Below are 25,602 nucleotides of genomic sequence, written 5' to 3'. Positions count from 1 at the left end.
TGATATAACCCCATTAGTTACTTTAGACTTTGTCTGCCTGTGTCTCTGGGGTATTTTTCCAAGAAGTCTTTGCTTGTGTCAATGTCTTGCATTTTTTTCCAAATGTTCTCTAATAATCTGATGGTGTCAGGTCCTAGATTTAGCTCTTTAATCTATTTTGAGTGGATTTTTGTGCTTCATACCTCTACATGTGGAAATCCAGTTGCTCCTCTCTTGATTCTTTAATCTACTTCTGTTTTCTGTGTAGTATTTTGAAATTTACTGGAAATGATGTTCAGTTCAGTTTCAATATTTGGCCAAGGTTTGTGATTTGCCTTTACCTTCTAATAGCCCTATCAAATAGATGGTTACTTTAACACTGTTCTGAAATCCCAGTAATGAATAATATTAATATTTGTAGAAGCTCTGTTACCACCCTGTGTAATAAATGTGACAACACTAGTCATGCCAATAAAGGCATAACATTCAATTTATTTTAAATATTAGGCTATTCACTATCCTCTATTAATAAGTATTTTATATGCTACTTGAAGTGAAAATAACTCTTTACTTGCTCCACAGCTTGAAATTCCCTTAGGCTGAGCTATAAATATGTATTTATTATTGCAAAGTAAAAATTTTCAAGTAATTATTTTTAAAGTCTTAATTGTATGCAAAACAATAAAAAAAAAACTGCGGCAGGTATCTAGCCTAATGGCTAAGAAACAGGTTAAGATGCCCAAGTCCCATACTGGAGTGCCTAGGTTGGACTTCTGACTATAGTTCCTGATTTTATCTTCCTGCTAATACACATCCTGGGAAGAAGCAGTGATGACAAGTAGCTGGACTTCTGCCACCTAGGAGAGTTCTGGCTTAGGATTCTGGCTCCTGGCTTCTCTCCCCCTTAACCTAAAAACTGAACTGTGGGGGCATGAAAACAGCAGATGGGAGCATTCACACACTCTTTTTCTCTCAAAGTTTTCCATAACTTTATACTTTATCTTAGCCAAAAGGCCAAGAAGTGATACTTAACTTTTTTAAAAAAATTAAGAACTTATAGTTCAATGAGTAGATGAACAAATTTGTAGTATAAAAATTAAGAGATTGTAATAGCTAAATGTAAGGAATAATTATGTCTTTTAATCAAGAAATATTAATAAAAATCTACCTAATACAAAGGAAAAATATATAAGGCTATATTGCAATTCAGATCTCTCTAGAATGACTTAGCATATTGGCATTTGCAACATTAAATATTTAAGGGGCTGGCATTGTGGTGCAACAGATTAAGCTGCTACCTCAGACTCAAGAATCCCATATAAACAGGGAATCAAGTCCTGGATGCTCCACTTCTGATCCAGCACCCTGCTAATGGACCTGGGAAAGCAGTGGAAGATGGCCTAAGTACTTGGGCCACTGCCACCCATGTACAAGACCCAGATGGAGTACCTGGTTCCTGGTTTCAACCTGGCCTACCCCTGGCCACATTGCATTTAGGTAGTGAATCAGAAGATGGAGAATTTCTCTAACTCTGCCTTAAAATCTTCTCAAAAACATTTAAGAACAAAATTTAATTTTATTATAAATCATGAGTCCTTCATGAGGAAGTGTTATTTGGGAAAATTTCCATAACAGAATTTTCAGCAATAATTTTTGTCATGTCAGATTTTCTGAAAAATCTGATATAATTTATAAAATTATCTAGTATAAGTCATCTTAAGTTCAGACACACAGACATAAACAAAAAAAGGGTGAAGTGGGGTGGAAGAAAAATTAGATAAATATTTATTTTCTCACCTATGAAATCTCAAAGCCTTATAAATTAAAAACAATACTTATTTGAGAATTTTTTTGAGGTACAGATCTATAGAGGTTAAAAAACTTGCTAGAATCATCGATAATAAATTACCAATAATATTGTGTACAACAAATATGTATACATAAATAGCCAAAAGTTCTTTTAAAGTTTGACAACATGCAATTTAATAATGAAATCTATCACTGCTTTTGTTTGCTTGTGATTTCCAGTTACAAACAGTAAAGTGAAGCAGATAGAAGATATATTACAGAATGGAAAATGAGGAAGTATCATACAATTATCACTGATAAAGAAACAAATGTGATTGATGTAGGAGTCACAAGCACATGATATTTTGTTTAGTGTGTTAAAAAATAATAGCACAGTAGTTGCTAGGACAGACTTATTGGTCATAGTAGAAAAACTGGCAACCACTCATTTTATCAGAGACAAAACTATATGATATACAAGACATTTTACAACTGTCTTGTTATACAATAGTAAACTGTTCAAACATGGTCTAAAAACAGAAGTCTTTAAATGGTGAAAAAAAAAGGGTAAAGAATCAAAGCCTTCAAACACAATGCTGCAAACAAGGACACCAATACAGCAGATATTACAAACAATCACTGGTTACTTGGAGGGCAGAGTTTGCTAGATACTGCTGATTTTTCAGGAAGACAAGCCTGTCCCAACAGTTCAGCATTCTCTGCAAGTTTTCTGCTATAAAAATACTCTTATTATGCCTCTCCAAGAAGCAACTAAAATTGGTATGCACATGATGAAACCTGAGATGTAGATGGAAACTCAAGAAATGTTTTGTTGTCTTGAAAGCCAGTTACATTGCTATTTGTCAAATTCCAAGAACAATGATTTATCTTCTGTAAACAGTACAAGCAGCATGTTTTGTAAGATTGTTTCTATAAAATTGTAGTTCGTCAGAGACCATACACTATTGTTTAGTATTCCAAAAGTGTGAGACAGTTGACTATAGGAGGGATTTATCACTTGATAGTACTGAGGAACTACCGACCTATACAAAATTTGATTCCTAAAATTTTGAATTACTACTGCTATACTAATAGCCATATTTCACAGTTAAAATCTCACCTATAAACTCTAAGTTCATTATAGAATGGTGATGATCCAGTTTAGAGTCTGGAATAAGGGTCAGAGGGAAGAAGGGAATACCATTATGTTCTTAGATTTGTATCTACAAATCATATTGAAACTATTATAATTAATGAAAATAGAAATGAAAAAATTTGGCTATATATTAAGTAAGCTTCAGGATTCAGTCAAAATATATATTTGATGACATTCTAGTATTAATGCTTTTATAATCTATATCCTTCATTAAAATGTAGCAATTCCTCTTGGTAGGAATTTCCTGTTTTCTCACTACTATGTACATTCAGATATTATAAGACAATAAGTATTCACCAGATGAATTAACAAATTAATATATATGAATATATATGTATGTAAAAATCATTAAGACTTGTCTTTTGAGTATAATATATAAAAATAGGAATGTCAGAGGTTTTAGAGACACACAACATTTTTCAAATTTATGTAGGTTTTCCTACGAATAATTTTGCTAAATACTTACTATCTACTAAGGACTATGAAAGTTACCAAAACACAATAAGAAAATAAAGAATTTCATTTCTCAGGAATCACAGTACTGTAAAACCTTTCAAAATAGGTAAGACACCTCAGAAAATGAAAATAATGTAATTGTAGTAAGGCTACTTTTAATATCTGAGATATTAAGATGAAATAAAACAAGTACTCAAATGTTCGACTGTGGAATTAGAGTGTATATTTAAACTGTAATGTTTATTAGGTTGAGATAAACCAAAATCTCAGAAATACTAAACCATGCATACTACAGAATATATGTCAGGAAGTGAAATAACAGTGATTGGGAAACTATAATAGATGTATTCATGTCAAGTTTATTGGGACTAATCCTATAATTGCTTTACTTCACTTATTTGATAGGTATTTACTTAAAAAGTCTAATTGTGTGAGCTACTGTTCTACATACTTAGATGCAGCAGTGGAAATTTCTGCCCATTTCTCCCCATTATGCTTTCATTTTAGTGGCAGAGTATCTAGAAAATTTTCAATAGAGTTAAAATATATAGAACATTAGATGGAGGGGAAGAGGATAAGTATCAGGTTTCAATCTGAAACAGATGGACATGAAAGGTCTCACCGAGAAAGTGACATATGACCAAAGACCTACAGGAGGAAACCTTACCTGCTGATATCCAAGAAAGCATTCAAAGAAGAAACTGTAAAGGCAGAGGCTTGAAGGAGAGTGTGCCAGGTGTGTTCACTGACAGCAAGGACACCAATATGGCTGGAGCAGAGCAAATGAGGAAACAAAGAGGAGGACAGGAATTCAGAGAGGCAATGGGGGCTGACCTTAAAGGAGCTTGTGCGTTATTATAAAGATTTGGTACTCTGGATGGGATGATTAGTCCCGGGAATAGTCCCAAGAGAGGAGTAACTGGTTTGTGATTCAATCAGAACATTTAAGACTGATGGGTTGAGAACCAACCAGAATGGGGACAGAGATGGAACCAGGATTAGTTAGGTGGCAGCTACATTCCAGTTTATTTCACTCAAGGTAACAGAAGTGATGGTGCTGAAAGGTGACTCTGAATGTATGTGATTTTCTGCCAGACTGGATACAGAGGGTGAGGGGAAAGGAATCAAAAATTACTCCAAGAATTCGGAATCCAAAGGAAGGATGGACTTGTCTTTTACTTTTTTTATTTACTTATTTTTAATAGGATTGACTGTGGCAAGGGGACGTCTTTTGCAGGGGTTTACTTTGTAAATATATTTAGTTTAAGATGTTTCTTAAACATCCAAGTGGAAGTATTGAGTATGCCCTGGGATATACTTGTGAAGAGTTAGAGGAGATAACTAGGGTGGAGTTATAAATCTTGGAAGCAAGGTTTAGATGAATCCAAAGACTGAGTTCACTAAGGGCAGAGCATAGAAAGACATCAGATGACTACGCTCTACAGAATCCAACTTTAGAGGTGAAGGAGAAGAAAAGCCAATGAAATAGATCAGAAGACAACAGGCACACACTAACCTAGGAGCCAACTTACAAAATATTTCCAAGAAGAGAGTGACCATCTTAAAAATACTGCTGGTAAGTCATAGATGGTCAAAACCCCTAGGATGCTATCACCAAAAAGATACTTTATTGTGCCTTCTCTTAATTACAATACAGTTTTCATTAACTATTCTTGGGTTTGTGGCTTTATTTTTCCTATTTTTAAAATGGGCATAATAATACCCATAAATGTCATATGGTGGGGACATTTAAAATATTTCAATGTATGTTTGAAATGATACATTGGAATAAAAAGGTGACCTGAAGTTAATTTAAGCAGCCAGTACTTTTTACACCTTGAGCAGTGAGAAGAGCTATTTAGATGAACCTAGGAGTGATGGCAGAGACTTCTAGATGCAGGAATCCAGTTTGATTCTTATGAGAACGGCCAGGACTAGTTAAAAGTAAGAACTAAGAGCTCAAGGATTTTTTTCCCCAGTGAAGACTTAGCCTTCTTCTAGAGGGCAATATATATTTAAAAAATGCATTTAAAAAGCTAAAGCAGAAATCTGTGTGGCTAAGGTAAACAGCATCCTGGTGGACATGCTAGAAACTGTATGCCAGAATATTAATATAGAGCAAAAGACAGGACGCATCAGCTAAGGATAAAAATCTCAGAAAATCCTAAGACTGAGGGAAGTGTACTTCCCAGCATTATGAGGTGGGAGTGATTTGAAGGAAGTCAATATAGCATTAATATCTGGAAGTAGAAGGTGTACTTTGGTAGTCTAATGCATAGTGTTCAACTTAGGCCTAATTGAAATTTAATGCAGGCCACTACAGGAATATTAATTAGAGGATGGGGAAAGCAGCACTGAGTGGTTCTAGGTTGTACTACTTCTGCTATTTGTTCATATAACAATGTACTTCCTCTATTGCTATGACTGTTGCTTATAAAGTTGCCTTTCTTGATAAACTCTAAGGATAGTTCATATATCTTGGCGAATGGTACTTATTAGCCTTAGTTATTCTTGTTGTTAATACTATATTACATAGCGCTCCCCAGCCTTCAAAGTAACTCAAAGGTGATATAAACAACATTGCCATAAGAAAGAAGGATGGCAGGATATGGTAGTATATCATTGTAGCAGACACTGGCTTGATTTAGGTCAAAAAGTTGGATGAAGTTCAAGGTAAGTCACTATAAATATGAAAACTAAAGACTTGAAATCTGAGCTTAAGTTCATCCTTTAAAAATGATGTTAAAGTGCAGGAACTTAGCCTAGTGGGTAAGATGCCAGCTGGGGCACCTGCTACCATGTTGAAGTGTGTGGTTTTAAGTTTGGCTTTTTTTATGATTCCAGTTTCCTGCTAATATTCACTCTGGAAGACAGCAGGCAATGGCTGAAGTAGTTGAGTCCCTGCCACTCACACTGGAGACCTTGAGTCCCTTGATCCTATTTTCATGTTATAGGCATTTGGGAAGTGAACCAATGGATATGAGTTCTGTCTGGCTCTCTCTACCTCTCAAAGTATTTTTTCACATAAGCACTGAACCTTGCCATTAAAACATGGCATGCCAAGATTGGTTAGCAAGGAAGTTTAATGGGGAAATATTCAAGAGTCCATTAAATGTGTCTAGACTAGCAGGTCTGTTTTTAGCAGACCAAAGTCTAACTGCGGATGGGCAATGAAGGTCTGTCTATATAACTTGGCTTAGATAGACAGAATGAACTCATGAACTGGATTTGAACAAAACTTGCAAGTGTAGTATTAAAGGATTCAAATACAAGAAACTGAGAATATTATGATGGAAAAGAAACAAGGGAAACACAGTGTAAAACTGGGTAGGGAAGATGCTATAATTCTAAATTATCATGACAGGAGAATTGGAATAGATTGCTCTAAGAGGTTTGGTGCAAGCCAAGGGAAAACCTGTGAAAATCAGGATCCAAAGAAACTTGCAGAAGACATTATTTCTGAAGAAAAGGCAGAAAAATTTGAAGCCAGGAAAATAATTATCAGTTTTCAATAGGAAATAAACTATCTAGTCCACTTAATTGTTAATTCCTTTGTTCATTCATTCATTTAACAGTAGGCTAAGTGTTGGAAATGCAGTAAAAAAAAATTTTTTAAAAAGTATGAAGAGGCAGAGCCAAGATGGTGGAATATTGAGGGTGCGCACCAATAGTCCGGGAAAAGATAGGTTAATAAAAGTGGAGTTACTGTAGCCTCAGAAAAAAAACTGCAGAGGAAACTCTTCCGGATTCAGTGGATGTGACACAGAGGACCTACGGGGAGAGCAAGGTCGCCCACCATGTGGAAGCCGCGCCGTGGGAGCGGAGCCGCGAGAACCCAGTCGCAGAAGCCCAGCCACAGAATCTACGCACCAGCGCTGGAAGGGGAGGTGAGACAAAAACCTCTCGGTAACCTGAGACATTGGTGGGGGAAGGCAGAACGAGGCCTGAGGCCCCACTGGGAAAAGTGCACGAGGCTGACTGGAGGAGAGAAAAAAATGAATAAATAAGGGGAACAGGCACGGACACTAACCTCTCTCTTCACTCACCTTACAAAGCCAAGCAAGACAAAGAGCATTAGCCATTAGCAGGTTAGATCTAGTGAAAGTGGGTGGAGCTAATGAACTGAGACTGTGAAAATCTGAGGGGGGGGGCAGAGAACTCACCGAATACACAAACTCGGTACCTTTAGCAACCCGGTGAGAGACTTCGGAGAAATGCCAAACAAACATAGAAACCGAGATAACAAGAGCAAGGAAGACACTATGATGCCCCCAAATGAAAAAGACACCCCAATTCAAGATTATGAAGATGATGAGAAGAAGAAATGCAAGAAGCAGATCTCAAAAAATTCATAAGAACATTAAGAAGTTCTCAAAAACAAATTATTGAACTACAGAAATCCGGTCGGAATGCAAACTGGTTAAGCCACTATGGAAGTCAGTCTGGAGATTCCTCAGAAACCTGAATATAACCCTACCATTCAACCCAGCCATCCCACTCCTTGGAATTTACCCAAAGGAAATTAAATTGGCAAACAAAAAAGCCGTTTGCACATTAATGTTTATTGCAGCTCAATTCACAGTAGCTAAGACCTGGAATCAACCCAAATGCCTATCAACTGTAGACTGGATAAAGAAATTATGGGACATGTATTCTATAGAATACTATACAGCAGTCAAAAACAATGAAACCCGGTCATTTGCAACAAAATGGAGCAATCTGGAAAACATCATGCTGAGTGAATTAAGCTAGACCCAAAGAGACAAATATCATTTGTTTTCCCTGATCGGCGACAACTAACTGAGTACCAAAGGGGAAACCTGTGGAAGTGAAATGGACACTATGAGAAACAGTGACTTGATCAGCTGTTGTCCTGACAGTTGATGTATAATGTAAATCTTTATACATTTTAGTATTTTTTTTTTGTTCTAGTGCTAGTGGTTGAACTCTGTAATTAACACACAATTATTCTTAGGTGTTTAAATTTTAACTGAAAAGTGATCCCTGTTAAATATAAGAGTGGGAAAAACAGAGGGAGGAGATGTACAATTGGGGACATGCTCAATCAGACTTGCCCCAAATGGTGGAGTTAGAAACGAGCCAGGGGATTCCAATACAATCCCATCAAGGTGGCATATACCAATGCCATCTCACTAGTCCAAGTGATCAATTTCAGTTCATAATTGATCACACTGATAGGTCTAAGAGTCAAAGGGATCACACAAACAAGACTAGTTTCTGGTAATACTAACTGATAGAACCCAAAAGGGAGAGTAGGATACACAGCAGACTCAGAATGGCAGATGTCCTAAATAGCACTCTGGCCTCAGAATCAGCCCTTAAGGCATTCAGATCTGGCTCAAGAGCCCATGAGAGTATTTTAGGCATGGAAAGCCAAGACACTCCGGAAAAAAAAAAAAAGGCCTAAATGAAAGATCTCTGCGAGTGAGATCCCAGTGGAAAGAAAGGGGCCATCAAAGAAGGAGGTACCTTTCTCTGAAGGGAGGAGAGAACTTCCACTTTGACTATGACCCTATCGGAATAAGATCAAAGTCGGTGAACCCTAAAGGCTTCCATAGCCTTGTCAACTCATGACTGGAGCCTAGGGAGATTACTGACGCCATAAACAAGAGTGTCAAATTGTTAAGTCAACAACAGGAGTCACTGTGTACTTACATCTCATGTGGGATCTGTCCTTAATGTGTTGTCCAATGTGAAGTGATGCTATAACTAGTACTAAAACAGTATTTTTACACTTTGTGTTTCTGTGTGGGTGCAAACTGATGAAATCTTTACTTAATATATACTGAATCGATCTTCTGTATATAAAGATAATTGAAAATTAAAAAACAACCTGGTGTTAAATTGGAAATTGCATAGAAAATTAATTAATTTTTAAAAAATATATCATGTGGGATCTCTTTCTTTAATGTGCTGTACACTGTTATTTAATGCTATATCTAGTACTCCAACAGTGTTTTTCACTTTGTGTTGCTATGTGGGGGCAAACTGTTGAAATCTTTGCTTGATATGTGCTAAACGGATCTTCTATATTATAAAGAGAATTGAAAATGAATGTTGATGTGAATGGAAGGGGAAAGGGGAGGGTTGATGGTGGGAGGGAAGTTCTGGGGGTGGGAAGCCATTGTAATCCATAAGCTGTACTTTGGAAATTTATATTCATTAAATAAAAGTTAAAAAAATTATATGCTTTAAATAAAAGTTTTCAAAAAAAATAAGTATGAAGAATCTTATAGAGACCACATATTCTGCAAGACTGTTTAGCTGAGATTCCTTGAATATGTGGGGTTCTCTGGCTCTCTAAGTTACCAGAATTCAGGGAACAGTCTTAAATCTTATGCCACCCAAGAAAGTAAGAGTCTCCTTATAGCCACCAAAATGATATTTCTAAAACATAATCTGACTTCCCTCCTTAAAATCCTGCAGTTATCTTTTACCCTTTGGGTAAAAGCTAACTCCTTAATATAGTATCATGCCATGGCTCTTCCTACCTTCCAGTATATCTCTGAACACCCCTCTATCTATGCTCTTTCAGTTACTTGAAATCATAATGCTTACTCTTGAATCTGTAATCTCTTCTGTTGTACATTCTTTCCTCTCCTTAGTTAATTTATTTCTACTAAATTCTCAGCTTAAACATCATTTCCCTCACATTCTATACGTTAAGTACTTCTGTTTTGCTCCCATTGTACTGTATCCCATTCATCACTATTTCATTTACTCAGTTACATCTTTCCTGATAATGCAAAAGGATAGCTCCTAGAGCAAAAGATGTATTTCATTTACATTCAGCAATCTCACACAGTTTTTGGCACCAGAAACACATGTTAATCATATTTATAGAATTTTAATTGCTAAAAAAAAGAGTACAAAAAATATAAGATATGAGACAGTAACATAATTACCATGTATCCAATACTTCAGAGATCCTAGTATTAAGTAATTAGCTGTTTACAATATTTTTGACTGAATAAATAAATGAATGAATGAAGGCCACCCTTGACCCTGCCTAGTCAACCTTGTATATTTATACAAAACACCTGTAATGAATTGGCACTCTTTCATCATAGTCTTGTGTCCCAAAATACAAATTGCAGGGATCTAAAATTACTGCTGGATCTGAATTTAGGCTACTATGTACTTGTTTGGCTACAGTCTGATGATTATCCTTTTCATAACAAATCAAAAGTTGCCATTTCCCACAAACACTTGAAAACATTACTTCCAATTCTGCCTGCCTACCAGGTTACCATCTCCTTTTTCTTAAGGTAGACAGCTACACTGTATCTTTAACCATTACAAGTGGCTCTAGAAAAGTTATCTTTGAAATAACAGAAGGCATAACTGAAAACAAGGGCCCTACCAGGCCCTTGAAGGGATGGAAACCTAAGCATTTAAGGTTACCTCAAGGAAGTACCCATCTTTGTAAATTTATAGCACAAAACAAAACAAAAAAAACAGCTCCTGCCAGTAATCCCCTAAAAAAACTCTCAAGTAGTAGAAAAAAGAAATATGACCTATTCCATATTTGAAAGGATGGAGGGTAAGCTATAATCAAGTCAAAGTTATCTTGAAGGTTAGGAAGGTATTTAACTGTTAAAATTATGGCTAAAAGGCTGTGAAGCTTTAAATAAATTACAGCAGAAAAGTGCTCAGATTTGATGCCTAGTATTCAATGTGCTAAGTATGAATAAGCATTCACCAAAATTATAATTCATGTAAAATTGATTTAAAGGATATTAAGTTCAGTATCAATAATACACATATTTATCATTATAACTACACAGCACAATTATTGTGTGTTTATACACAGTATAGTGCTGGCTATCATTTGTAGCACATTTTAAAAAATTCCTTGCTTAGGCTGGCGCCGTGGCTCAACAGGCTAATCCTCCACCTTGCGGCGCCTGCACACTGGGTTCTAGTCCCAGTGGGGTGCCGGATTCTGTCCCGGTTGCCTCTCTTCCAGGCCAGCTCTCTGCTATGGCCTGGGGGTGCAGTGGAGGATGGCCCAAGTGCTTGGGCGCTGCACCCCATGGGAGACCAGGAGAAGCACCTGGCTCCTGGTTTTGGATCAGCGCGGTGTGCCGGCCGCAGCTCGCCGGCCGCGGCGGCCATTGGAGGGAGAACCAACGGCAAAGGAAGACCTTTCCTTCTGTCTCTCTCTCTCACTGTCCACTCTGCCTATCAAAAAAAAAAAAATTCCTTGCCTGAAATGTGCTGGAAAAACTAGATGTATGTGTAGGAGAAAAAATTTGATGCAAGTCAAGATGGATCAAAGACTTCAATTTAACACCTAAGATTTTGATGTTGCCAGAAGAAAATGTAGTAGTAACACTCCAAAACATTGGTATAAGGAATGACTTCTTGGATAAGACCACCAAAGCACAGGCAATAAAAGCAAAACTAAACAAATGAGATTATATCAAACTTAGAAGCTTCTGAACAGTAAAGGAAACAACCAACAGAGTGAAGAGGCACCCGATAAAATGGGATTGTGATAGAGCCTAGCCAAATACAGGAGAAGGGCCTTTTCTGGTATGGAATGCAACCCAATCTACCTGTTTATAACTGCTCCAATATCTGCCTGTGAACACAGAGTGATGGTGTTAGCCACTGCTAGACAGCATACAGCTCAGTATGCATGGGGAAGAAATAGGTGTGTTAAGGGAAACTAGTTAAACACTATCAGCAATTATGTACCTATGTGCAATCTTTTATCTACAGCTGAATATCAGTAGAATATCCAAACAAATGTATGCATTTAGCTATATAAGGGAGACAAAGGAGGAAAAATATATATGTAAGAAAATCCTTTTCTTTGTTCAGGGCTCAGTCTTTTTGGATATGAATCTAACTGAGCTTTATGCCAGAATAATAAAGATTTTCTCCAATTTGTTAAGTCAACAACAGGAATCACTGTGCACTTACTCCCCATGTAGGATCTCTGTCCTTAATGTGTTGTCCAATGTGAATTAATGCTATAACTAGTACTCACAGTACTGTACATTTTGTGTTTCGGTGTGGGTGCAAACTGTTGAAATCTTTATATATACTAAATTGATCTTCTGTATATAAAGATAATTGAAAATGAATCTTGATGTGAATGGAATGGGAGAGGGAGCGGGAGATGGGAGGGTTATGGGTGGGAAAAGCCATTGTAATCCAAAAGATGTACTTTGGGAATTTATATTTACTAAATAAAAGTTAAAAAAAAACAAAAAACATTATGTCAGGTGAAAGACGACAAAAAAAAAAAAAAAAAAAGCCTTGGTGTCTCATATCTCTGCTCAAACATCCTGCTACAGGATAAAATATTTGCAAGCTACCTAACTGATAAAGAATTAATATTCAAAATATATCAGCAACTTAAACTTAACAAAAAACAACCAATCAAGAAATGGGCAAAGGACCTCAACAGACAGCTCTCAAAAGACGAAATACAAATGGCCAGCAAATATGTGAAAAAATGCTCAAGACCCCTAGCCTCCAGGGCAAAGCAATTCAAAACCACAATGAGATATCACCTCACCCTTATCAGAATGGTTACTACCCCAAAACAGTGACAAATGCTGGTGAGGATATATAGAAAGGGAAACACTTATACACTGTTAGTGGGAATGTAAATTAGTGCAGCCTTTAATTTACTACGTAAAACAGTATAGAGATTTCTTAAAACACTAGAAATAAACTTTATGTATGATCCAGCAATCCCACTATAGGATATAAACCCAAAAGATTTGAACACACTGTATCACAGAGATACTTGTACCACCATGTTTACAGCAGCACTGTTCACAAGAGCCAAACTTTGGAATCAACAAAGGTGTCCATCAGATGAATGGATAAAGAAAATGTGTTTTGGAATAATGAACCTATGAACAAAAAAAGTTCTCCATTTACATCAAAATGGATGCAACTGTAGGCCATGATGTTCAGTGAAATAAGCAGAACATATAAAGAAAATATCACATGCTCTCCCTTCTATGTGGTAACCAAAATTAAAAGAAGAAATGCTTGCATGTATCAATATTCCTGCAAATATAGTTTAAGTAAAACTTTATTTGATGGTTTTGTCAAACCAGTGGTTAAGACATGACATATTACTATAGCTTTAATGATCTGTTATTTCTTTAAAATTTACTGTATATGGGTTAAATGGTAATTTTTGCATTCAATTATTATTTTATGGCCACTGCCTATATTCCCACTAGAGTCTTTTTGTTTTTTAATTATAAAAACAAAAGCATTAAGCCATTTTACTGTAATATAGATTTAAAATACATTTAAAATGTTATCTCAAAAAGTAAAAAAAAAGATAAAGGGAGAAGGAGGGATGCAGGAAGGGATAATCATATATAGAACTGTATCTGAAAACTATATTGAATTTGTAAAGACTAATTAACATTTTTTAAAAATTCTAAAAATATGCATTCCTGTTAAATTTATAGTCAGTATTTTAAAGCAAACTACAACAGAAATGTAATAAAAGAATGCATTATCAAAACCATGAATAAAATAAATAAGTAAAAAAAGATCCCTGCCTTCATGTAAAGCAAACAAAACTGAAAAGCATATCAAGTGGTAGATTATCCTAGTCATGTAATTAAAACACACAAAGGACCAGTGTATTGCTGTCCGTTTATAAGATCACTGATGGACTTGTCCTTCTTTCATGCGTCTTCATCCTTCCTTCCCTCATTTTCTCAGCATTTATTGACTGATTATGTACAGGTTTATCCACAGCAGATAGGTAGATGAGTAACTCAGAATTCTTGCCTACTTCTCTATCCGCTCATTTTCACCTCATTGTGAGTTTTAGTACTTTTATCTCCAATAATTCTGTAACCCTGAAGACTGGTAATAATAGAAGCCAAACCAACATCCACCTGGGTCCTGATGTCTTCAAAGAAGTCCCGTTTGTAGGTTGGCACACAGGATAACCAAAGATGAAAGGACAGAAGAACAAGGACAGATGCCCTGGGGGAAGTCTCTAAAGAGAGTAGATGGGAGCAGGTACACAGGACTAGGGATGGTGAAGGTCGACTACTTTTATATTAGAACAAAGATAATGAGAGTGGTTTCAGACAAATTTGGAGATGGAAGAGAAGGGTAGGAATTTTCAAGTGCTCATATTTCACAGCTGGAATTTTCTCTGTGAAGTATAAACGTGTTCTGCCAAGGGAAAAGAAGTCAGTGACAGAATGGATCTTTCAGGAAAATAGTGAAGGCTGGAAACAACACTGCAGAATAAAGGTAAATGAACAGTGCCCAGGGCTCATCCAAATACTAGAAATTTTATATCTGAAGTGTTACTACCAGAGCCCAGCAGCCTGTGTATAGACTGAGACTGATTCAAGTTCAAAGGTTTTTCAGACAGGATGAAGCATAAAGAAAAGTGAGTTGGGATACTGAAGATGCTGGCAAAAGAATGGTTCATTTATATGCAATGGATTCTAGTGTAAATTAGCCAGGATGAGGAGAGTGAGTGTCAGAAGGATGGAACACCAAGAAAAACGAGACCTGAGGTCTAAAAGAACAACAGATGAGAATGAAATGTGGGTGGTCTTAAAAAAATAAAGTAGAGACAGGAGCCGGCACTGTGGCACAGTGGGTTAAAGCTCTGGCCTGGAGCGCCAGCATCCTATATGGGCACTGGTTCTAGTACCAGCTGCTCCTCTTCTGATCCAGCTCTCTGCTATGACCTGGGATAGTTGTAGAATGGCCCAAGTCCTTGGGCCCCTGCACCCGCGTGGGAGACCTGGAAGAAGCTCCTGGCTCCAGGCTTTGGACTGGCTCAGCTCTGGCCATTGCAGCCATCTAGGAAATGAACCAATGGATGGAAGACCACTCTGTCTGTCTTTACCTCTCTCTGTAACTCTTTCAAATAAGTAAATAAATCTTAAAAAAAAGAGAATGTAGAGACAGGCATCTTGGCACAGTGATTAAGGTACCATTTGGAACACCCAAAATCCCCAGGACCTTGGTTGGAGTCTTGGCTACATTCTCCATTCTACCTTTGGGATAACGTGCACCCAGGGAGGAGGCAGCAGTGATAGCTTCACTAATTAGGTTGCTACCACCACCCAACCAGATTGAGTTCCTGTTTCCTGGCTCCAGTCTGGTCCAGTCCTGAATGTTATAGGCATATAGGAAGTGAACCAGTGGAGAGATCACTATCTATCTATCCACCTATCTAACTCTCTGCTTTTCAGACAAATAAGTATTTTTTAATGCACACTTAAGGGATTCAAAGACACAGCAATAATGAGTGATGGCAAAATTAGAGATATGGATATTTATGATTTACTTTTAAAAATGTGGCAGAATGTGCAGCGAGGGGGCCAAGATGGCAGTACAGCAGCAGAACAATCCAAGTGTAATTGGGAAACACGCACAGTTAGTGAGCAGAGGAGATACAAGCGGTGGTGAAATCTTGAGAAGTTCACAAGAATGGCCCAGGAGTCTACCAGAGACTGCTTAGGCCCACAATGGGGGCACAAAGAGCAGGAAGAGGTGGTGGAAGTGCAGCAAAGGAGTGGAGGAGGGGCTGAGAGGAGATTGATGCCATCCCCACCTCCCTCCAGGTGAACAAAGTGAGAGGTTCCAAGTCCATGGAGCTGCAGATAATGATGGGCAAGGAAGCTGGGAGAACTGTGTTTGAAGCTCCAAGCAAGAAGGAGAAATTGTAGAACTTTGGAGAGGATGGGCACACCACAGTCCATCTGTTGTCTCCTGCCTCCCCACAACTGGATATTCAGCCAGGGGAGAAGCCATGATTGTTTACATTTATGAGTGAAAGCAGGGGACTGCCGCATTTGCTGCACATGCACCCATAATTGCGGGGGCCACCTCACAACACACCCCACTCAGGAACAAGAATCACATCTCAGAGTGATTTCCTCCCCACCATGCAAGCTGTACAACAAGGAGTGCTGAACAGCAAAAACCCAAGCTTGTGTCACACAAGTGACAAGCAAGCCCAGCCCCGATAGGCAGGGCTTAGTGTACAAAGCCCTGGTACCCACCTCCATCATGATCTAGAAGTAAACAGAGCTCCAGGAGGCGGTGCTGCAGGGTTCCACTTGCAACGCACAGATGCATAGCAGCTCATAGCAGAGGAAAATCAATTTAAAAATAAAATCAATCAGAAACCAACAAAAAAATGCCAAAGAACAAAGGAAAAACTGAATAAGAATAAGGAAGACTATGAACTCACCAAAGGAGCAATACAAATCTTCAATATTGAAGCTGAAGAAGAGATTAAGGATATGACAAAAAAGACAATCAGACAATTAATAGTCAGATTACTTAGAAGCAAATACACAATCTAAGTGAAAGTGCTGCCAAGCAATTGAGATTTTAAAGAGAAACCAGAATGAAATACTAGAAATGAAGAATTCAATAGACCAAATAAAAAATGCAGTGGAAAGTCTTAGCAATAGAATAGATGAGACAGAAAAAAAGACTATCAGAACTAGAAGACAAGCTTCCAGAAATAATACAGTCAGACCAAGTGCAAGAAGAAGAAATTAGGAAATTAAAAATCATGGTTAGAGATTGATAGATTCTATCAAACGACCCAACATACGGATCCTAGGAATTCTGGAAGCTATGGAAAGAGATAAGATTAGAAGGCATTCTTAATGAAATTACAGAGAACTTCCACAATCTGGAAAAATAAAGAGATCCAAGTAAAAGAAATACACAGAAGTCCCAATAGACATGACCAGAAAAGAACTTCACCAAGAGGAGTCCAAAGAGGAAAAAAAATTGTTAATCCAGAATACTATATGCTGCAAAACTCTCATTTATGAATGAAGGAGAAATAAGGATATTCCACAACAAGAAGAAATTGAAAGAATTTGTAACTACTTGGCCAGCCCTACAAAAGATGCTCAAGGATGTGCTACACACAGAAACAGGAAAATCACTACAAAAGAAGATGAATGCAGAAAAAGATCAAATGAAATCCAATATACATAACAAAACTATTTAAGGAAATATGGAAGGACAAAGACAGTATTTAACAACAGTCACACTGAATGTAAATGGTCTCAACTCCCAAGTTAAAAGACACAGACTGGCTGAATGGACTAAAAAGAAAACCTATCTATTTGCTGCCTACAAGAAACACATCTTACCAACAAAGAAACATGCAGACTAAAAGTGAAAGGATGGAAAAAGATAATCCATGCTACCAGAACAAAAAAAGAGCTGGTGTGGCCATCCTAACTTCACACAATAGACTTTAACTCAAAAACTATTAAAAGAGACAAAGAAGGATGCCATATACTGATTAAAGGATCAATTCAACAGAAAGATGTGACTATTATAAATGTATATGCACCTAATTACAGGGAATCTGGCTTTTTAAAATAATTGTTAAGGCATTTAAAGGGAAATATAGACTCAAATACAATAGTAACAGGGACATCAATACCTCACTTTCATCAATGTACAGATCAACCAGACAGAAAACCAACAAGGAAACAACAGAGTTAAATAAAACCATAGACTAAATAGACATAGCAGATATCTACAGAACCTTCTATCCTATAGCCACAGAAAACACATTTTTTTCCTCCAGTGCATGGAATTCTCTCTAGGATTGATCATATACTAGGCCATAAAGTGAGTCTCAGCAAATTAAAAAAAGAAATCGATCATACCATGCATATTCTAGACCACAATGCAATGAAGCTGGAAATCAACAAATCAGGAATCTCTGCTTCATGTGCAAACATATGGAGAATGAGCAACATTTTTCTGAATTAACAGTGGGTCATAAAAAATAAAAATAAAAATATTTCTGGAAACAAATGAAGACAATATAACATACCAAAATTTGTGAGATACAGCTAAAGCAGTGTTAACAGGAAAGTTTATAGTAATTTGTGCCTAAATCAAGAAACCGAAAAGGCACCAAATAAATGAACTATATATGGATCTGAAGGATCTAGAAAAACAGCAAGCCAAACTCAAAATTAGTAGAAGAAACAAAATCGTTAAAATAAGAGAAGAAATAAACAAAACTGAACCAAAAAAAATACCAAAGATTAGCAAAATGAAGAGCTGGTTTTTTGAAAAAATAAAAAAAATTGAAATACCATTGACCCAACTAACCAAAAAAAGGAGAGGGAAGACCCAGATCAATGAAATTAGAGATGAAAAAGGCAATGTAACAAGATAACACAGAATAAAAAGAATCATCAGAAACACTACAAAGAGTTGTATGCCAACAAACTGGGAAACCTAGAAGAAATGGATAGATTCCTAGACACATACAACCTACCTAAATTGAGCCATGAAGACATAGAATACCTAAACAGACCCATAACCAAGACAGAAATTAAATTAGTAATAAAGATCCTCCAAACAAAGAAAAGCACAAGACCAGATGGCTTCACTATTAAATTCTACCAGACATTTAAAGAACTAACTTCAATTCTTTACAAGTTGCTCAAAACAACTGAAAGGACAGGGGTCCTCCCAAACTCCTTCTATGAAGCCAGCATCACCTTAATCACTAACCCTTAAGAAAGATACAGAGAAAGAGAACTAAATTACCCTGATAAACAGATGGAAAAATCCTCAACAAAATTCTAGCCAATCAAATCCAAAAAATAGAAAGATCATTCGCCTGGACCAAGTGAGATTTATCCATAGTTTGCAGGGATAGTTCAAAATTCGCAAATCAATGTGACACATTATATTAACGAACTGAAGAACAAAAATCATATGATTATCTCAATAGATGCAGAGAAAACATTTAACAAAATACAATATCCTTTCATGATGAAACCTCTAAGCAAATTGTGTTTAAAAGAAACATTCCTCAACACAATCAAGGCAATTTCTGACAAACCCACAGCCAGCATTTTGTTTAATGGGAATTGATGTAAGCATTCCCACTGACAACTGATACCAGACAGGGATGCCCATTCTCAACATTGCTATTCAATATAGTCCTGAAAGTTTTAGCCAGAGCCATTAGGCAAGAAAAAGAAATCTGAGAGATACAAAATGGGAAGGAGGAAGTCAAACTAACACTATTTGCACATGACATGATTCTATATATAGAGAAGCCATCATTAAGAGACTATTAAAACTCATAAGAGTTTGGTAAAGTGGCAGGATATAAAATTGACATACAAAAATCAATAGCCTTTGTATACACAGAAAATTTCATGGCTGAGAAAGAACTTTCAAGATCAATCCCATCTACAATGGCTACAAAAACAATCAAATACCTTGGAATAAACATAACCAAAGATGTCAAAGATCTCTACCATGAGAATTACAAAATCTTAAAGAAAGAAATAGAAGAGGATACCAAAAAATGGAAAAAATCCCCCATGTTCATGTATTGGAGGAATCAAGATCATCAAAATGTCCATTTTGCTGAAAGCTATTTATAGATTCAATGTGATAACTAAACAAAATACCAGAGACATTCTTCTCAGAGCTAGAAAAACTGATGCTGAAATTCATATGGAGGCTCAGTAGACCTTGAACAGCTAGAGCAATCTTATACAACAAAAACAAAGCCAGAGGCATCACAATACCAGATTATAAGACATACTACAGGGCAGTTATAATCAAAACAGCATGGTACTGGTACAAAAACAGATGGGTAGACCAATGGAACAGAATAGGAACACCAGAAATCAAATTAAAATACAACCAATTTATATTTGCACAAGGAGCTAAAACCAATCCCTGGAGCAATGGCAGTCTGGTGCTGGGAAAACTGGATTTCCATGTGCAGAAGCATGAAGCAAGACTGCTCCCTACACCTTAAAAAAATCCACTCAACATGTATTAAAGATATATATCTATGATCCAACATCATGAAATTATTAGAGAACATTAGGGAAACCCTGCAAGACATTGGCAAAGGCAAAGAACAGCTGGGAAAGACCCCAGAGGCACAGGCAGTCAAAGCCTAAATTAACAAATGGGATTATCTCAAACTGAGAAGCTTCTGTACAGCAAAGGAAACAGGAAAGTTAAAAAGCAACCGATAGAATGGTAGAAATTATTTGCAAACTACACGACTAATAGAGGATTAATAACCAGAATCTACAAAGAGATCAAGAAACTCCACAGTAACAAAACCAACAACCCAGATAAGAGATGGGCAAAGAGGGGATTCCAATACAATCCCATCAAGGTGGCATGTACCAATGCCATCTCACTAGTCCAAGTGATCAATTTCAGTTCATAATTGATCACTCTGATAGGTCTAAGAGTCAAAGGGATCACACAAACAAGACTAGTGTCTGCGAATACTGATAGAATAAAAAAGGGAAAAAACGATCCAACATGGGAAGCGGGAGACACAGCAGACCCCTAGAAAGGCAGATGTCCTAAATAGCACTCTGGCCTCAGAATCAGCCCTTAAGGCACTTGGATCTGGCCGAAGAGCCCATGAGAGTATTGTAGGCATGGAAAGCCAAGACACCTGGAAAGAAAAAAAAAAAAAAAACCTAAATGAAAGATCTCTGTGAGTGAGATCCCAGTGGAAAGAATGGGCCATCAAAGAAGGAGGTACCTTTCTCTGAAGGGAGGAGAGAACTTCCACTTTGACTAAGACCCTATTGGAATAAGATTGAAGTCGGCGAACCCTAAAGGCTTCCATAGCCTTGGCAACTCATGACTGGAGCCTAGGGAGATTACTGACGCCATAAACAAGAGTGTCAAATTGTTAAATCAACAACAGGAGTCACTGTGTACTTACATCTCATGTGAGATCTGTCCTTAATGTGTTGTCCAATGTGAAGTGATGCTATAACTAGTACTAAAACAGTATTTTTACACTTTGTGTTTCTGGGTGGGTGCAAACTGATGAAATCTTTACTTAATATATACTGAATCGATCTTCCGTATATAAAGATAATTGAAAATAAAATAAAAAAAAAAACAACCTGGTGTTAAATTGGAAATTGCATAGAAAATTAATCAATTTTTTAAAAATATCATGTAGGATCTCTGTCTTTAATGTGCTGTACACTGTTATTTAATGCTATAACTAGTACTCCAACAGTATTTTTCACTTTGTGTTGCTATGTGGGAGCAAACTGTTGAAATCTTTACTTAATATATACTAAACTGATCTTCTATATTATAAAGAGAATTGAAAATGAATCTTGATGTGAATGGAAGGGGAGAGGGAGCAGGAAAGGGGAGGGTTGCGGGTGGGAGGGAAGTTATGGGAGGGGGGGAGCCATTGTAATCCATAAGCTATACTTTGGAAATTTATATTCATTAAATAAAAGTTAAAAAATAAATAAATAAAAAAGGAAAAAAAAGAGATGGGCAAAGGACTTTAACAGGCATTTTTCAAAAGAGAAATACAAATGGCCAACAGACACATGAAATATGTTCAGGATCACTAGCTGTCAGCGAAATGCAAATCAAAACCACAATGAGGTTTCACCTCACCCCGGTTAGAATGGCTTACATACAGAAATCTATCAACAACAGATGCTGATAAGGATGTGGGGAAAAAGGGATACTAATCCACTCTCGGTGGGAATGAAAAACAGGTAAGGCTACTATGTGAGACATATGTAGATACCTCAAAAACCTGAATATAAACCTGCCATATACCCCAGCCATCCCACTCTTGGAATTTACCCAAGGGGAATGAAATCAGCATGTGAAAGATCTATCTGAACCTCCTTGTTTATTACAGCTCAGTTCACAATAGCTAAGACCTGGAATCAACATAAATGCCCAGCAACTGAAGACTGGATAAAGAAATTATGGGATATTGATACTATGGAATACCACATAGCTGTAAAAATAAATGAAATCTGGTCATTTGCAACAAAATGGAGGATTCTGGAAAATATCATACTGAATGAAATAAGCTCCCAGTTTCAAAGGGACAATACTATATGTTCTCCCTGATATGTGAGAACTAATAGTGCCCCTAAAACAAAAGCTGTAGAAGTAAAATTGACATTTTGAAAAACAATGACTTCAACTTCAACAGCCCTCGGTTGACTGTCGAGGAACAGTTTCATTTTTTTTTTCTTTTCTCTTTATCATACTATATGTTGCACTCTTAGCATACAGTTAATCATATGTATATAAACTCAACTGAAAACAGATCTCAGTACAAAATAAGAGGGAGAATAAGAGAGGCAGGAACAAGTTTGTAACTTGAAAGCTGTATAGTTCTATATACAGTCCTATGGCCTTACTTTTAAGGGTACAGTTTAAAAACTTGTTATGGGACTCAAAATCCCATTAAAATTTCTAGTAAAAATGCCAATTTAATTGTTAAAGTGATCATATTAAGTGTTAAAGTGAACATATAGATAGGATTAAGTGTTAAAGAGATCATGTAAATAGCATCAAGTGCCTGGTAATAATAATAGCAGAATTAAAAAGGAGGAAATGTCCAACATGGAAAGCAGACTCATAGAATGAAAATTGCTTTAAAGAACACTCTGACCTCAGAATCAGCCCTTAAGGCATTCAGATGTGGCTAAAAAGCCCATGAGAGCATTTCAGGCATGGAAAGCCAAGACACTGTTGTATAAAATATCCTAATGAAGGATCTCTGTAAATAAGACCCCAGTGGAAAGAAGGGCCATCAAAGAAGAATGTACTTTTCTCTGAAGGGAGAAGAGATCTTCCACCTTGCTTATGGCCTTGTCTAAATACTGATGGAGTTAGTGGTCACAAAAGGTTTCCATAGCCTTGTGAGCTTATAGCAAGAGCCTTGGGTGATCACTGACTTCATAAATAAGAGTGCTAATTGTTAAATTAGGACCTCTGTGCTTAAGGAGTTGTACGATTAGAATTAACTGCAAAACTTGTTCTCAAACAGTACTTTATACAGTGTGTGTGTGTGTGTGTGTGTGGGCTCAAAGAGTTGAAATCTTTACTTAGTACAGAGTTGGTCTTCTGTATACAAAGTTAATTAAAAATGAATTGATGAATGGGATGGGAGAGAGTAGGAGGTGGGATGGGTGTGGGGGTGGCAGGGTGTGTATATGGGGGGAAGAACCACTATATTCTTAAAGTTTACCTATGAAATTTGCATTCATTAAACAAAAGATTTAAAAAATGTGGATAAAGACTGCTGTATTAAGAAGTAGACAAATCAAGTTACTCATAGGACAGAAGTTAATGTGGTTTTTGAAGCAGATACACCAAGTAAAGAAGAAGGTAGAGTAAGAGAGCAGAAAAACCACAAAGGAAAAGAAGTACTTTACATGCACCAACCATCCTATACCATGTTATTCCTAAAAGTGCATTCTAGCTCCATCTATAAAATTTTTAATTCTATTTGATTTCCCTGTAACTATCTGACTGATTTACACTAAATTCACTAGATCACTTTGAAAAAAAAAATTAGTTTCCAAAAGGGGGATACTTGCTAAACCAAACTACTCACCATCATAAATTGGTTTCAGTTGCCATTTATGTGATCTACCTATTAAAACTGCAGATGTTTCTCTAAATTCTTGAAAATGGTAAAAAAGCCACAGTAAGCAGAAAGAATACACTTTTTTTCCAAAGTATAGTATATAAAAATCATAGACGGCACAATAGGAAATAATGATTGTTTAAATATATAATATTATCATTCTTGCTAGTCACTACTATATATGTTATCTCAATATGAACAACTATATAGTCACACAATACAATTACTAAATTATTTAGTCTTACCTGTATTGCAAGGGTGCGAGCGACAAGCCCTCTAAGGTATTGTAAGGGATCCTCGGGGCCTTCCCATTTACTCTGCCATGTGAGGGGACACTGTAATTTAAAAAGGGTGAAGCTAAGTAATATTGTATATCATATAAAAAAGACTTTATGTAACACTAGTGTTTGGGAAAATTTTTTGCTGTAATAAAAATTCTGAATTCATTTAATTAAGCTATGTTTGTTTTTATTTGATCTTATAAAACTGGTAAACAGAGATAAAACAAATTATTCATCCTTAAAAGTAAAAATTCTTAACAAATGAACTTAAACTGGTTTTCTTAAAATACTATGTAGCACATAAGGAAGTCCAATTTTGTCAAATACATTTTATAAATGATAAAGATTTTACAGAAAAAATTTCTTGGTCTCCACAAAATTCCTTTAAATCCTAAATAGAGAAGTAGAATGGAAATTTATTCCCAAAAATAGATTGAGATATTCAGTACAAATAGAAGAAATGTAAATATTCTAAAAATAAATAAAACTAAGGAAACTATAATTTTTTTCTTTTCCTAAAATATGAATTTGTGAGCTAGCATTCTCCATTAATAGCTTATATCTTTAATTCACAAGTATTATATAAATTCATGTTCATTATAATTGTTAGGAAAATGTCACAGTTTTATCTATGGTGCGATCTGCACCCTGATACCATCCAAGCTCTAGCACCCACTGCCATTGCTGGAAGCCAGGTGGCCACATGGCCCAACGACCGGTGTTCAGCTCCACCCCCATCCTAATGGGATTCGGTGCTCCTGCTTCCCTGCCTGATCCCCGGTGAAGTTTTAAAAGGCTCTGTTCCCGAACAAGTGGTGCTCTCCCTCCCTGCGCTCTCTGCTCTCTTCTCTCTGCTCTTCTCTCTCTCGATCTCTCTCCTCTCCTCTCCTCTTCCTCTCTTTTTCCTTCTTCATCTCTTCTTCCCTCCAGTCTGTTGGGTTTTCCCCCAATAAACTCCTTCCCTTACTCCAGTGCCTGGTGTGTTCTGTGGCGTGCTTACATTGGTGCCGAAACCCGAGACCTTACGATAATATTATGCCTTTTCTATGAGGATTTCCATGTTTTTTGTAACATGAAAACTTAATATCTTATTTATCTGAAGTTATAAGGAGAGAATATCAATTTCATCCTCTGAAACATTATTGGGTTATATAGTTGTGAAAAGAGTCTGGGCTAGAATATATCAATAATACATAGGAAACTGGAATTAGAATTGGATTTATAGTAGAAATGAACTGTAGAAAGCATGTAATCCATTTACCTGAGTGGAGTCGTAAGATCTCAATTGTGCTTTAACTCAAACAGGGCTGGTGATTTTAAACCATAACCCTCAAATCCTTTGATACTTTACCTCTTCAAACCAGAGATCTGGGTTCCTTTCTTTGAATAGGGGTCTGATCTGTACCGATATAACTGAAAGAGATTTTGGTACCTAGATGTGGGGTGCTGACTTAACAAAAGCCAAAGCATAA

At 36.7% G+C, this 25,602-nt stretch overlaps 1 protein-coding gene across 3 annotated transcripts in view; it reads right to left on the bottom strand.

Annotated features, from left to right (window-relative positions):
- DYNC2H1 (dynein cytoplasmic 2 heavy chain 1) overlaps positions 1–25,602 on the bottom strand; it is a 367,993-nt gene that overhangs the window by 37,679 nt on the left and 304,712 nt on the right. For all 3 annotated transcript variants that reach the window (XM_062196938.1, XM_062196939.1, XM_062196940.1), the window contains one exon: positions 24,095–24,184. In XM_062196938.1, the coding sequence (XP_062052922.1) occupies positions 24,095–24,184 (90 nt within the window). The remainder of the gene's footprint in view (positions 1–24,094; positions 24,185–25,602) is intronic.

Source organism: Lepus europaeus, chromosome 7, assembly GCF_033115175.1.
Source record: "Lepus europaeus isolate LE1 chromosome 7, mLepTim1.pri, whole genome shotgun sequence".
Taxonomy (NCBI): Eukaryota; Metazoa; Chordata; class Mammalia; order Lagomorpha; family Leporidae; genus Lepus; species Lepus europaeus.
This window is presented reverse-complemented; position numbering and strand designations above follow the sequence as displayed.